The sequence below is a fragment of the Microcaecilia unicolor genome, chromosome 7, assembly GCF_901765095.1.
Source record: "Microcaecilia unicolor chromosome 7, aMicUni1.1, whole genome shotgun sequence".
Taxonomy (NCBI): domain Eukaryota; kingdom Metazoa; phylum Chordata; class Amphibia; order Gymnophiona; family Siphonopidae; genus Microcaecilia; species Microcaecilia unicolor.
In genome coordinates this window covers 31,645,728-31,661,019 of record NC_044037.1, presented here as the reverse complement: position 1 = coordinate 31,661,019, position 15,292 = coordinate 31,645,728, and the positions used below count along the sequence as shown (strand labels likewise).

General features: G+C 43.3%; 1 protein-coding gene across 1 annotated transcript in view; it reads right to left on the bottom strand.

Moving 5' to 3' along the window:
- Positions 1-9,939: 9,939 nt before the first annotated feature.
- The window catches only part of RADX (RPA1 related single stranded DNA binding protein, X-linked), a 123,045-nt gene continuing 117,692 nt past the window's right edge, over positions 9,940-15,292 (bottom strand). Inside the window, exon 16 of the mRNA XM_030209267.1 lies at positions 9,940-10,799. Within this exon, the coding sequence (XP_030065127.1) occupies positions 10,669-10,799 (131 nt within the window). The 3' untranslated portion in view covers positions 9,940-10,668. The remainder of the gene's footprint in view (positions 10,800-15,292) is intronic.

The window sequence follows — 15,292 nt, the reverse complement described above, 5'->3', positions numbered from 1 at the left end:
TCATACTCAAGTGATCGTAAGAAAGGGGATGATAGAAAGCAGGATGGCAAAAAGCAGAACCTTAAAGTGCCTAGGACCATTTTCAATTGGACTTTGGCGTTCCACAACTACATTAATATCTTGAGTGCAGCTAAGTCTGTTATTCCCTGGTTTGTTGCGTCATGCGGACCTAATTTTAAGAGCCTATATGATGAGCAGTTAAGGATAAAGCAGAGTAATGGGAATTCAGAGATCTGGAGCTATGGTTGGCAGAAATGACACCAGCCCATCCATGCTTCTGGTGCACGACAGAGTAGTTTTAATACTGTGAGGGCGAGGGGTTTTATAGGAATAGCATTCAGGCAAGGGTCCTCATGTTCTTCTGCATTCTCTAATGTGTCACAAGGTACATTGGGTATTCATCAGAATCTGGGTTTAACTAATGTTTGTTTTCATTTCAATGGAGGATGATGTGAGCAGCCTGCCTGTAGATTTCATCACAAATGCTCCTTGTGCGGTGGATTGTACCCAGCATTCAAATGTGTGCCCTCCTTGCCTTCCTCTGGGAGATTTCCAGGGAACAGGCCACATCAGGAGGAGTGGTTTCGCAAAGCACCGTCCCCCATTAAACTGGATGATCCGAAGGATTGGTTGGCTTGTTATCCAAAGAAGGATGCAGCCCTGTATTTATGGGATGGTTTTGTGCAAGGGTTTAAAGTTCCCGTGGAGGGCTCGATTGAACCGTGTTCCTGTTCCAATGCAGTTTCAATGGAAAGACAAAGACATTGTTTGGGAAAAATAGTTCAAAGTGCTTTCCTTGGGCCCTTTTTCTAAACCTCTTTTTGAGAATGTCATTTCACCCCTCAGGATTATCCATAACATAGTAACATAGTAGATGAGGGCAGAAAAAGACCTGCACGGTCCATCCAGTCTGCCCAACAAGATAACTCATATTTGCTGCTTTTTTATACCCTACTTTGATTTGTACCTGTGCTCTTCAGGGCACAGACCGTATAAGTCTGCCCAGCACTATCCCCGCCTCCCAACCACCAGTCCCGCTGCCCACCACCGGCTCTGGCACAGACCGTATAAGTCTGCCCAGCACTATCCCCGCCTCCCAACCACCAGTCCCGCTGCCCACCACCGGCTCTGGCACAGACCGTATAAGTCTGCCCAGCACTATCCCCGCCTCCCAACCACCAGCCCCGCCTCCCGATCTTGACTTCAGGTTTTGTCTGAACTCTTGTTATATGTGATCCGCACTGAACTGTAAGGTTGTAGCAGAATACAAGAATGCATTAGCATCAGTATCGAAAAGGGAAGTTCACAATTTATCTTTCCCGGAAGGGGGGAGTGTGAACGATCTCCTTGAACCAGTATTGTGTTCTGTACAGTATACGTATTTGATGATGCTCTTAATCTGTTGCAACAGGCTGGGTCAGGGGCTTTGCTAGTGAAAGAAGATATTGAGGCAGTATTTCACTTATTGCCTATCCATCCCAACTCTTTCTTTTAGGCTTTGAGTTCAAGGGCTCCTTTCATTTTGACTGGTGCATGCCTATGGGCTGTGCAGTAGCCTGCGTGTGTTTTGAAACATTTTCTACTTTTTTACACTGGGTAGTGGAGCAGGTTGCTGGTAATTCCAGGACTATCATCCATTATTTGGATGATTTTCTTTTTTGTAGGACCAGTTGGTACCACTGAATGTGCTGATTTAGTGGAGACTTTTGAATATTCAGCTCAAAATTGCTGGGTGTGCCATTAGCAGTGGAAAAATCTGAAGGGCCAACAAAACAGTTTTTAACAGTTTTAGGTATTGAGATGGATTCCAGAAGCATAGAGGCTCGGTTGCCAGTGGAGAAAGTTCAGAAATTGCTGGATGTGATTGACCACGCTTCTGTTGTAAAAAAAAAAAAAGCGCACACTGCAACAAATTCAGTCTTTGCTTTGTTCAATTTTGCTTGTCATGTTATTTATATGGGGAGAGAATTCATTAATCATTTGACGCAGTTGACGGCGGGTATTGTCTGGAAACATCATTTTATCAGGATTCTGTTTCGAGTAAAGGAAGACTTGCAAATTTGGGAGTCTTTTTTCAAAAACTTTAATGGAATCCGCAATATCCAGAGGCTGGCGGTTTCTTCTTGGGATTTGGAATTGTTTCCCAGTGCATCTGGGGATGGGGTTTTGGGCTGTATTTTCATGGTGCCCGGTGTGCGGAGTAGCCAATGGTTTGGTTTCAGCAGGGTTCACGCAAGAATGTGGCATTATTGGAATTTATCCATGTCTGGTCTGCTTTTATGATTTGGAGTGCTCAGTTAGCCAATAAAGTGGTAGTTTGGTGTGAGGATAATATGGCTGTTCTTGAAGCTATTAACAAACAGGCAGTACCTGACGGAGGTTTTGAGACTGTTAGTTTTGCATTATTTAGTATTGAATTTAACTTTGACTGCTAAATGTTTTCTGGGTGTATATAATCAAATTGCCGATGATCTCTCTAGTTTACAGTGGCCTCGATTTTTTTTTTTTTGGTACATTTGTACCCCACACTTTCCCACTCATGGCAGGCTCAATGTGGCTTACATGGGGCAATGGAGGGTTAAGTGACTTGCCCAGAGTCACAAGGAGCTGCCTGTGCCGGGAATCAAACTCAGTTCCTCAGTTCCCCAGGACCAAAGTCCACCACCCTAACCACTAGGCCACTCCTCCACTCCATTCCGGGCTTTGGCACCTTCTACAGAAACAATAAGTAGTAGTAGTAGTAGATTGCAGAGTTGCTGGATGAGTTATGGAGCATTGTTCAGAGGTCTTTGGAGGCATGCTGCAAGTTTTGGGTATCCTGAAAACCTGACTGGCTGGGGTGCCTCCAGGACCAGGTTTGGGAACCGCTGATTTATGAACAATCTCTAGCATTCTATTTGCTTGTTTGGAAGTCACAGCACCCTGGACTAAAAATGATTGCAAGCAGGGCCGGTCTTAGCAAGTGCAGGGCCCTATGCAGACCAATTTGGTGGGGCCCCATCCTAGCCCCGCCCCACCCTAGCTCCGCCCCCACCCTAGCTCCACCCCATGGATAAGATTATTCCATTTTTAGAACATTTTTTTGTTTACGAAATTTCAAATAAAGACAAATGAAGCTAAACTTGTACAAAAAAAACTGATTGAAATAATAAGCACAATGCTATCATGAAACCTCCCCTCCCCAGAAATTATTCAGTTCAAGTCCACTACAATTGGTAGCGAGCCCAAGCCGGGGGTGGATGCCGCGCCAGTGGTGGCGGGAGCGGAGTGGCCGAGCCGCGGGAATGGGGGATCATCTCAGGCGACTAAGGCAAGCAGCGGCGGAGGTCGGAGTGGAGGCACGAGCGAGGCAGAGTTGAGGCGCTGCGCGGGGCCCCCTTAGGCGCGGGGCCCTATGCGGTCGCCTTGGTCGCCTCTGCCTAAGACCGGCCCTGATTGCAAGACCTTCCTGGCTGGTGATCCGAACTCAGTATTTTACACCTTTAGTTGGGATTATTTTTCCCCTTTGTGTATCATTTTACGCTTGTCCACATTAAATTGTCTGCCATTTAGATACACAGTTTCAGAAGACCCTTCTGCAAATCTTCATAATCCTCAGCCTTTTTTTTTTTATTTTACCAACCATGAATAATTTTGTGTCATCTACAGCTTTCATTACCTCACTTGTCACTCATGTCTCCAGGTCATTTTTGAATACACTAAACAGCACAGATCCTTGACGCGCTCCACTATTGAACCATTTCAATTTGGAAAACTGACCATTTAGTCCTATTCTCCATTTTCGTCTTTCAATTTCTAGTCCACTGTAGGACCTTGCCTCTTATCCCATGACTTTTAAACTGACTGAGAAATCTCTCAGGAGATTGACAAAGGCTTTCTGAAATCCAAATACACTATGGTGGTCATTTTAAAAGTGCTATTCATTTTTTACAATGCGCACATCCCGGCACATCCATGCCTAGACCCCCAAAATGTATAAAACACAATTTTAGAACAGGCCAGAGAAAATGTGGATGAGGCAAAAACATTGAAAATAACAGGAGGTATGTCACATCATAAGTGATGCGCTGTTCCTGACATGCATCATTGATGCTGGGTAGTATGTTAATGTGCAGGGAATGCAAGAAAAACATCAGGATTTACACCTGCTATAAAGAGCGAATAAATGCCGTGCAATACGTTTTTGAGACAGCTTATGTTTGTGCTGACCAGAGGAGAGCTGATAGTCCAATCGGGTCTGTCCATCTTTGAACCATATTGGTCCCACCGTGCCATAACCTCTCCCCTGCTACTCTTTCCCATGCCCACCTGTGAGCCCCCTCTACATCCATCCCTGTCTCTGCCCCGAGTTCCTGTTTGCGTCTGCCCTGCTGCCCTTCTAGCCCCACGTGCAGTCTTGTGTCTGCACCCGGGGGTGTGTATGTGCAAGTGAAGTGGTGATTGTGAGTAGTGGCTTGTTGCCCCTCAGTGTCTCTGCTGCTGCACTGTGTGTCAGTATGGGTGTCAGTGGGGAGCAGACTGGGTGTGCCATCTGAAGTGTGGGCTGTGGAGGCCATGCTGTATGAGGCATACCTGGAGAGCCTTACCACAGGATATTTAGCCCAGAATAGTTTCTTGGCCTCACTGAGCAGTGCATAGGGAGTTGCCAACAGTTGGAGCCTCATCTCGTACCATACTCATGGGGGTCAAACCGTGCACCTCACAGTCACTTCTGCACTAGCCTCTCTTGCTACTGGCAGTTTTTAGATTGTCCTGGTAGCCACTGCAGGCCTCAGCCAGTCAGCCATCTCCCAGTACATCACATGGTTCCTCACTGCCCTTCTCACACACACACCGCTATGTTGCATTCCCCCAGAACCAGAAATTCCATACTCACCCAATTCTACAAAGCAGCCCACTTCCCCTCTGTGTCATTGTCTGCACCCATGTGGCTCTCAGGACCCCAAGAGGGAGAGAGCACACCTATGACAAGAGAAAGGCCTTCCACTCTGTTAATATGCAAGCAGTGTGCAACACACAGGGGGAGATCATAAATATCTTCCCCGCTTCCCTGGATCCTGCCATGACTCCTGCCGTCCTGGCACTTAGGGATATATGACCGTTTTGAAAGTGGACAGATCACTATCAGCTGGCTCATAGATAAGAAGTGCACATATCGACACCACCATAACCCCAAATGTCTGTGCGCCATAGCCTAGCACACAGCCATCAAGATGCAAGTGGCCAGGGCAGTACCTCACCACACATCCATTCTTTCATACTCCTCATGTCACTGTGTGGACGGATGGACTGTGTGATACAGGCCTGGGACATCCCAAACCTGTTTAATGCAAATACAAGGCCTCAAAATATTACCCCCAAAGCTGCATGAATAAAACTGAGCATTGAGACAAGACGGTGCACAGTTTTACATGACCCACTTGTAGTCGGATTCAGGGGCATAGCTTTAGCAGAGTGCAGGCAGTCACAGAATATGTGTGCAACTCAACTATGTACTTAAACGTACACTTTAACTATGTTCATTTAGACCTGCTGCTGAGCAGCAGTAAATATATGTGGGTGCATTTTTTTTTCTATTTGCATTTACAATACGCAAAGTAAAACAAAACCACTTTGAAAGAAATAGTAGAACTATTGAACATGCTAATTAACATCATTAACTGAACAGTTACTAGGGAAATAAGAGTACAAGCTGGGAGGGAAAACTCCATGAGGAAATGGAAATAAAGACTTGCTACAATAAAAGGAGACTAACCCTGCAGATAACACACAGGGGGGCTCTTTTGCAATGCCACGGTAGAGCTACCAATGCAGCACTACCGCCAGCCCACGGCAGGAGCCAGCGGTAGTGCCACCCCCACTGCATGCCATCTCCAGTATGACTGGAAATAATTTTTATTTTTACCACTGGGGGCTTACCCGGCAGTAACTGGGCAGTGCTGTGCGCTGCCCGGTTAGCGACGGAGCCTTTACTTGCCTCCTAAATAGGAATTGTCTAAGCAAGTTTGTACTTACCGCACAGCTATTTCCTTTTTTTTTTTTTTTAAACCCCGCTGTGGTAAAGGGGGCCTTGGCGCGTGGTGAATCCACACATCAATGCCACTGCAGGGCCCCTTTTACCGCAGCCTGGTAAAAAAGGTTCCATGATGACCTAACTACACTAGGAAGCACTTGAAGGTGCCACAGAAACACCCCTACCTCCCCCCCCCCCTAAAAAAAGTTGGGCTGGTTCATAAACAACTCTCTTTCCCTCATAAGAAATAAAACATTTATAAGGAAAACATAATTGAAAACCTGCCCCTAATGAAACAGCAGCTTGTCTATACATCAAGAATCTCTTCCTCTTACGTTGTGTCCATCTTGAGACATCAGGAAATACTAATATCTTGTCACCTAAAAAAGTGACATTCTTTAACCTGAAAAAGTCTTAACACCATTTCTTTATCCTGTAATAAAACAAAGGAAACAAGCAAAGTAGCTCTTCCAGAAATTTCTATTTCCAATGATTCTAATAATTCAGATAAATATAAATCCTTCCCATCACCTTTCGACAAAGATTCTGAAATTGATAAATAATATATTTTCTGAACAGGAGAGATACTAGCAGCTGGTATCTTCAAAATTGTTATTAAGACATTTTTAAAGAGTTCTTGGGGTCCCAACAATCTACAAACAGGACCGTTAAAAAACCTTAAATTTAAACTCTTATTTTGTTTGTCCAAATTCTCAATTTTTCTCAGAAACAAGGTTTTAGACTCCGATGAAGGTTTCTCCAACAGTTCCAGCCTAGAAGAGTGCTGCTGGGTCAATGTCTCAAGGGTTTGCAGCTTAAGTCGAAGAACTCAAGGAAACGGTCACAAAATTAGCACATACCAAATAAAGGTGCTCCATAGCAGACCACAGTATGTCCGTTGTAGCTGTCGTCGGTCTCACCAGCAGCTTGAGGAGGAGTCCAACACCCAGATTTCCAATGGCCAAAAAGAGCCAGCCACCCCTTGGCTTTCCTGCTGCTCCACTCCCTCACCACCGTGGGCTGCCAACTCTAATTTATGTGGGTGCATTTTAACGGTGACTTTGAAGGCTTTGTGGGATTTCATAAAGATAAAAAAGTGCCTATAGTGTTAATATTGGAAGTGCCATTCAAGCTCACATTCTCTTACTAGTTTTTCTATGGACTGTCGCAAGGATACCATCAACCTGTTAGATCTTCAGAGGTCCTTGGAGGTGACTTGCACAGTATGTTGACGCTCTTCTTCAACTACCCCCCCCCCCCATTTGCTGCAAGTTGTCTGCGCATATAATTTGAATTCATTTAGCTTGAATACCCGATGTGTCGCTGCATAATGGAATATCCGTGGTGGTGATGAAGTGGCACTTAATGGACTAGCTGAGAGATGAACTGTCAAGTGAAGAAGTGTTCAAATACCCTGGAATTCGTTGCCAGAGAATGTAGTAAAAGTGTTAGCATAGCAGGGTTAAAAAAAAGTGTCTGGACAAGTCTGAAATCATTATTAAAGTGGACGGGAAAATTCACTGCTTATTCCTGGCATAAGCAGCATAAAGTTTTACTCATTTGGGATTTTGTTGGAAACAGGATACTGGGCTCGATTGACTTTGGTCTGTCCCAGTATGGTGACACTTGTGTACCTCTTGCAGACATTGACACAGATATCTTGTAGCTCTTCCCTAAACCTGCATCTCCATAAGACATACAAAGCATCATCGATAAATGGGCAAAAACCTCCCCTTGCCCTCCCTGATTTACACTCACAATGGGGGGTATGACAGGCCTTGCCTTGGAAGCAGCATGACTTTTAATAACGACCAATGGATGGAATGAGTGCATACAAGGTGTTGTTAAACAGGAGCCTGTGGGGCCTAGTATTACCCCTGCTCCGCAAACACAGTTTGCACAGTAGCACCAGGTTAGGTGACACAGACACCCCACACCATGAGTTAGTTATTTAGCATTTGCTATACCACCTTTGCTAACTTAGCAGATCAAAGCGGTTTACATAAAAAAATTGAAAAGGACAGAAAAGAACTACAATAGTCATATACGAAAGATAAAAGCTATCCACAAGTTAAAAGTCAGAGAAGGGGAAGAGACCTGAGCAGGGGGGAAGGGGGTAAGGAAAGGAGAGAAACAAAAAGGGGGTAGGGTACTTCTGTAACGAGATGGTCCAAAGAAGCTCAGCTACTGGTATCAAAAGCTAAAGTAAAAAAAAAAAAAACATCTTTAAGGCTACTTTAAATTTTCATGAGATAATTCACCTCAAATTTCTTTAGTTCCAAGTGAAAGGGGTAGCAAAGAAAAAGGCACAGTGGTATGTTAATTCAAAGCTGGCCTTTTTTTGGTCTGGGGAGGACCAAAAAATGGTTGTTAATTGAACATAAAGTGCAAGCAGGAGAACAGGGAATGGTAAGAGCCAAAAGATAACACAGAAGACCTAGCCAAAAAACCCTGAAGGTAAGTATAAGAAGTTTGAGCAGGATTCTTTGCTTAACAGGAAGCCAGTAATGAGTTTTTAACAGGGGAAAAGAGCGTTCGAATCAACGTGCATGGCAGAGAAAACAAATGGCAGTGTTGTGCAGAGATTGCAACTTTTTAAACTGATAACGAGGGCAGACAAGGTAAATAATATTACAGTAATCAAGTCTTGTAATCAAAAGGGACAGTATAAGAGGGTGAAAGGATTGGGGGTTAAAGTATTGACAAAGTGCAACTGACACAAAATAAAGAAGCCTGTTTTACAGACCATGTACCATTTACATGACACACTGGTACCTGTTGTCCAAAGTATATAATGAACAGGGCTGGGAGGATAGGGATTTGGGTGCCTGTACAGCTATATATGAGAGGTAACACTTACTGTTTCCACCTGGCTGGCAAGATGTGCCCAGATCCCCTATTTTTTGTTAAATTTGTACCCCGCGCTTTCCCACTCATGGCAGGCTCAATGCACTGCTTCCTCATCTAGGGTCAGAAGGACCTGCTGCTCTCAATAGCGCTCAATGTCTCTTGGGCAGGATGGGAGCTGCCACTCTCAATAGCGCTCAATGTCTCTTGGGCAGGATGGGAGCTGCCACTTGCCTTCAGCTTCACATTTTTGCCGAGTTCCCGCCACATCTCTATTGCTGTGAAAGACGCCAGTCAGCTTGTGATAGATCCCAACCATGTTTTTTTTTTGTATAGGCACAGAGCTGTTATTTTGCTACACCAAAGATACTCCTTTGGTGTTTTAGAACATCCCTGAGAAGCATGTCCACTTTCTCTTACGTAGAGATACCCTTTCGTGCCATAACTTGCTGCTTAGGAGCCATTATGATGTTCCCTAGTGCACAAAGTATCAGAGATTGTAAAATGGAATGTTCATATATGCATCAGAAAAATGTCGAAGTGGGAGGGCTGAGAACTTTCTGCACGAGGATGTTTCTGCAAAGATTATGGAAAAGATCCCTTGGTTTTCTCACTCCTCTGGAGGCACATTTCCTGAATCCTTTTACTTTACAATTTTCTTCTGCTTTGAAAGTAAATACCAACATACCACCACTGTAATATGGACTGAAATTTACTTGCATACATGGGTAACTTTATCTTTAGCAAATTCTGCAATGACCTGATGAAGGGAGAACAGATCTCAAAAGTTAAGTGCAAGAAAAGCATGGTTTCTCTTTGAATGCAAACGTCTGAACAACTGAAAATAACATCCATTATTAAACTGGAGAGATATAGAAAACAGTGGTCTTAAAATAGAGGTAAACAGGGTGTGCACATTTACTAGATAAAACATGGATTCTTCATTCAATTCAAAGCAATTTCCAAAATACATCAAACAATAAAACAGTAAGGGCCCTGTTTACTAAGCCGCACTGGAGGTGCGTTAGCGTTTTTAGCTTGCGCTTTGTAGACGCCCACTATATTCCTATGGGCTCCTACACAGCGTGCGCTAATTTTGTGAATGTGTTAAAAACACTAGCACACCTTACTAAACAGGGTCCTAAATATTGTAATCGAACGTAATTTAGCTGGTATTATTATTTCTCAGGTTCTGGAGGTACAGTGAGCTCTCAACAATAATTTATAATGAACTTGGAAGTAAACAAGATTATCCATGCTTTGTTTGCAAAAAAGTTCTCATTATTGATTATTAAGACATGCTTCTGAAACTGTCACATATTTTATTTTAAGCCTTAAATTATTTAAAATGAGTAAAAGCACACCTTTTCTTTACATGCTTAAAAAATGACTGACTATATACACACATATGTATATATTTACATAACAAATAGTTTAAGAAAATAATTTAGAGTTGCATCTTTGCTTCAACAGTTTCATTATTTAAAATGAAATGGTTATTCACTGTAACATCTCTGATTCTAATATAGACATTTGGTATTGGTCTTCCTCGTAATCTTAATCCATTTATCATTCACCAATTATACATTACAAACTGGTTTTAAAAAGGGTGGAAAATCCCACCAGGAGACATGCCATATCAACCTCTTCTGCATCTTCGCAACAGAACACAAACAAAATGTGATCTATATCTATACACAAAGCAAATGATAAATGAAATAACACTTAACCTAACTGCAAAGTAAAACATATACACTCATATTAAAATAGAACAGTCCTGATCCACATGAATCTTGCAGTGTAACAGTTCAAGGTGGCACTGTTGGCTTATATATTCTGTTTAGACAGACTTCTACTTTATCCCCACCCAAATGACAGATGTCCAGGATGCAGATGACATGTAGCCTCTCCAGGTCACTGGCTGCTTTCACAATTTCACCTAGAAGCCAGAGATAACATTATTGTTACACTGTAAATATTTAACCAAAGTTTTAATTTCATGTGTGGCAGTTGCATATTTACCCAGGTCTTCCTTAAAACTGCCCCCAAAACACATGAGGCCTAGATTACTAACATATGTTAATTAACATGAGTTAATATAACAATGTACATTTAATGAAAGCGCCATTTTTAATGGGGACTTTTTACAAACTTTGGATGAGATTTACTAAAAGGTGCTGCCACGTTACTGTTCATTTTTCACTGCATCTCTTTCATTTAAAACCATCAGACTGCCTAGTGGAGTCTCAAATAAAAAAAAATGAGTCTTAAGAGGAAAAACAGAAAAAAGAAAATACATCGTTCAAGAAATTTGCCATTAGTCCCCGAATCGAGGGGGGGGGGGGGGGGGGAAGGAACAGACAAACAAAAGGGAGTTATAAGAAGAAAGTATTACCAGTATCAGTATTGACTTCAACACTCAGTAAATCCAATAATAAACAGTTCAACCATTTTCACCTACATTAGGCATTGATGTGGAAGTAGCTGGAATCAAATTTTTTTTTTTTGCATCAAGAAAAGCTCTCAACTGTTGAATTCTTTCCTAAATATTTAACCAGCATTTACCGGGATATCTAAGGGAAAAAGAAGCACCTAAGACCTGCATTTCAGTATGTATAGCAAGAAAAAGTTTGTGTGTGTTGATCTGGGAAGATCCAAATTTTTGTTCCAGGGGCGTATCTGCATGGGGCCACAGGGGCCTGGGCCTCCGCAGATTTCGCCCTGGACCCCCCTACCGCCGTCAACCCTCCCCCGCAGCTGTTGCTTACTTTTGTTGGCGGGGGACCCCAACCCCCGCCAGCCGAGGTCCGCTTCCACCTGCCAGTGCCGCTGCCTTTAAAAATATTTCTTCAGCTGGTGGGGGACCCCAACCCCCGCCAGCCGACCCGAGGTCTGTAAAGTTCTTCGTCCCCCATGACCAGCCTGTGCTGTATAGCTGTTGAATTCAGTTCGGAGTCTGACTCTGGCTCTGGCCCCCCCTACCGCCGGAGTCCAGATAAGCCCCTGTTTTGTTCCATATAAGGTTTGGATATTAGGAAAATAAAGAACTTGTTCCAACACCAAAGTGACCAACAAAATGAGTTTCCTAATGACAAGGGGATCAGAGGATTTCAAAATAGCTGTCAAGTTGGAATCTAATAGTTCTAATACTTCCACTGATTCACCCTGACGAACTGAATGAAAACCAGAGTGGAGATAGTAAGCCCTTGATACTGGGGACAACAAATCTGGTGATGTTTTGAAAACTTCAATCAAATAGCACTTAAAGAAATCTAGCAGCGACATACCCTGCACCCTTGAAAAATTCAGGATTCTAAGCTTCAGGCACCTTGCATAATTTTCCCAAATATTCAATCCTCGGACACCATTTTGTCCTTAACCACATTGTTATTTAAAGTCTTTATCCCCTCTACCTCTTTTTCAAGATCTCTAATCTCTCCTGCATCTCTAGTTGTTTCTCTGTAGATTGAGTTTTATTTTGTAGTTCTTTTCCTAAGACCGTCAGGCCAGGTGAGCATGCAGGAAGAGAAGTATCTAATCTTATCAGCACATTCCACAATGATTCCAAGGTAGTAACAGGCAGTTTGAGCAGAGGAAGAGTGGGTTCAGATGATGTTACTACAGACACAGATGTCTTCTGCGTTACCAATGCTCCCACAGTTTGAAGCCGAGTTCCCACTGAGCAGAAACCACTCCAACGAGGCTATTCTTCAGCTCCATGGGTAATCCTGCCACTGCCTAACTTGGTTCGGTGAGGACATCTTCAGGCACCTCTGCTGGGCAAATTGCGGTGCCACTTGCAACTGTTGGTGGGGGCCGAGACTACTCTCGCCTCCCAAGCGGTCCAAATCTCCCTCAATTAGAGATGGAGCAGTAGAATATGGCACCCTACTTTTCAAGATTTGCAACACTGCAAAGGAGTTCAGCGTTTGCAGCGGTAAGGTAGACACCAAAAGAGCTGGGGAACGAGGCAAAGCTTTCCCATTTATCTTCGGAACCGCAGAAGTAAAAGAAAAGGAAAAAAATACTCAATAGGGGGAAAAAAATGTCAAACTCTTGCAGTCTAGAGTGCTGCTATCTTGACTCCGCCCCTTGCTTCATTAATATTTTGATCAACTACATTTTTATTTTCTCCTGCCTCTTCCTCCCTCCCTCCTTAACCTTTGTATATTATGAACCATTCTCTACACTATGGTTCAGGGTATGAAAAAGACAGTAGAACTGACAGGCCAAAGTCTGAAGTGACACTAACTTGAACTCCAGCAATGGAAAGAGTTGAGACACCCTTGCGGTGATGAGAATGAGGAAGGGGGGTTGAAGGTGCAAGGCCTGCAAGTTTAAATTAGTGTTGTGTGGCAACCTGGTGGTGCAGGTGTTTCGGAGAAATGTAGAAATGGAAAATTCTCCTGAAAGATGACTGTAGTTACTAGGAACAGTAAAGCTAATTTAGACTTTCTCAGAAATAATAACCAACATATTAGCCTAGCCAATTAGTAAAAACCACTACATTATACTATTCAATAGGTACTATAATATGACAGCGGGGATGGGACGACTTCCCTATGAAGAAAGACTAAGGAGGCTAGGGCTTTTCAGCTTGGAGAAGAGACGGCTGATGGGAGACATGATAGAGGTATATAAAATAATAAGTGGCGTGGAACAGGTGGATGTGAAGCTTCTCTTCACACTTCCCAAAAATACTAGGACTAGGGGGCATGCGATGAAACTACAGTGTAGTAAATTTAAAACAAATCAGAGAAAATATTTCTTCACCCAACGCATAATTAAACTCTGGAATTCATTGCCGGAGAACGTGGTGAAGGCGGTTAGCTTAGCAGAGTTTAAAAAGAGGTTAGACGGTTTCCTAAAGGACAAGTCCATAAACCGCTACAAAATGGACTTGGGAAAAAATCCACAATTCCAGGAATAACATGTACAGAATGTTTGTACGTTTGGGAAGCTTGCCAGGTGCCCTTGGCCTGGATTGGCCGCTGTCGTGGACAGGATGCTGGGCTCGATGGACCCTTGGTCTTTCCCAGTGTGGCATGACTTATGTACTTATGTTACCTGTATAAAACTGCATGTACCAGACCTTATCTGGGGGAGTCTCAGATGCAAGCATCACAATTGTGTTGTGGCTCTGTGACCCCCCCCCCCCCACCCCCCATGAGAAGTTAAAATTTGTAACTGTGACTTTCTCTTGGTGAGTAATAAAAAAAAAATCTCTAACTTCACTTTCCCATATGTGTGGCCTTGTATTTTATCTCTCTAAAGCCGTTATATTATATATGATAGTTTAGAGAGGTGGTAAAAATACTAAACACCACTGGTTTTTCAGCACTCCACAATTTGGGGCACTGGAGAGTAAGTGGAAAGACAGTGATAATCCTAGAGTGGAAAGGGGGAGCCCAATATTAACATCTTCCCTCCCCGCTGTTATAAACAAAAGTTTCACAAAGAAATTTATTCCCCGAGGGTGATGCCATTCCTTGCACTATCACCAGGGATACTAAGTCATACCCATTGTAATTTTTTTTATGTATTTACCAAGTGCATTCCTATAATACTAAGACCTCACATTAAGGACCCAGCTATGGGCCCCCTATGCGTTATAGCCAACCATATTTATTTTTATTTGTTTATTGTGATTTATTAACTGCCTTTATGAAGAGATTTACCCAAGGCAGTGTACAGCATAACAACAGTAAAATAACCAAGAATAAACAAATACAATAAATGAGGGAAACTTGAAAACAGTAAACTGAAACCTAATAATAGAACTAGCATGAAACAGTATCAAAAATATACACATTTGACAGCACTGGAAAACAAATACCAAATGGCCAGATGTATTGGCCAGAAATTTTAAATCCTTCTACATCCTGAAAGTAGCCAGGTGCAGAGCAGGATTGCACCATAGCACTGGCAGGACAGAAAAATAACCAAGAATGAGTGGAGGAGTGGCCTAGTGGTTGGGGTGGTGGACTTTGGTCCTGGGGAACTGAGGAACTGAGTTCGATTCCCACTTCAGGCACAGGCAGCTCCTTGTGACTCTGGGCAAGTCACTTAACCCTCCATTGCCCCATGTAAGCCGCATTGAGCCTGCCATGAGTGGGAAAGCGCGGGATACAAATGTAACAAAAATAAAATAGATACTATTGGAGATGTTGCTACTATTGGAGATTCTACATGGAATGTTGCTATTCCACTAGCAACATTCCATGTAGAAAGCTGCGCAGGCTTCTGTTTCTGTGAGTCTGACGTCCTGCACGTACGTGCAGGACGTCAGACTCACAGAAGCAGAAGCCTGCGCGGCCACATTGGTGATCTGCAAGGGCCGACTTCTACATGGAATGTTGCTAGTGGAATCTCAAATAGTAGCAACAGTGGAGGAGTGGCCTAGTGGTTAGGGTGGTGGACTTTGGTCCTGAG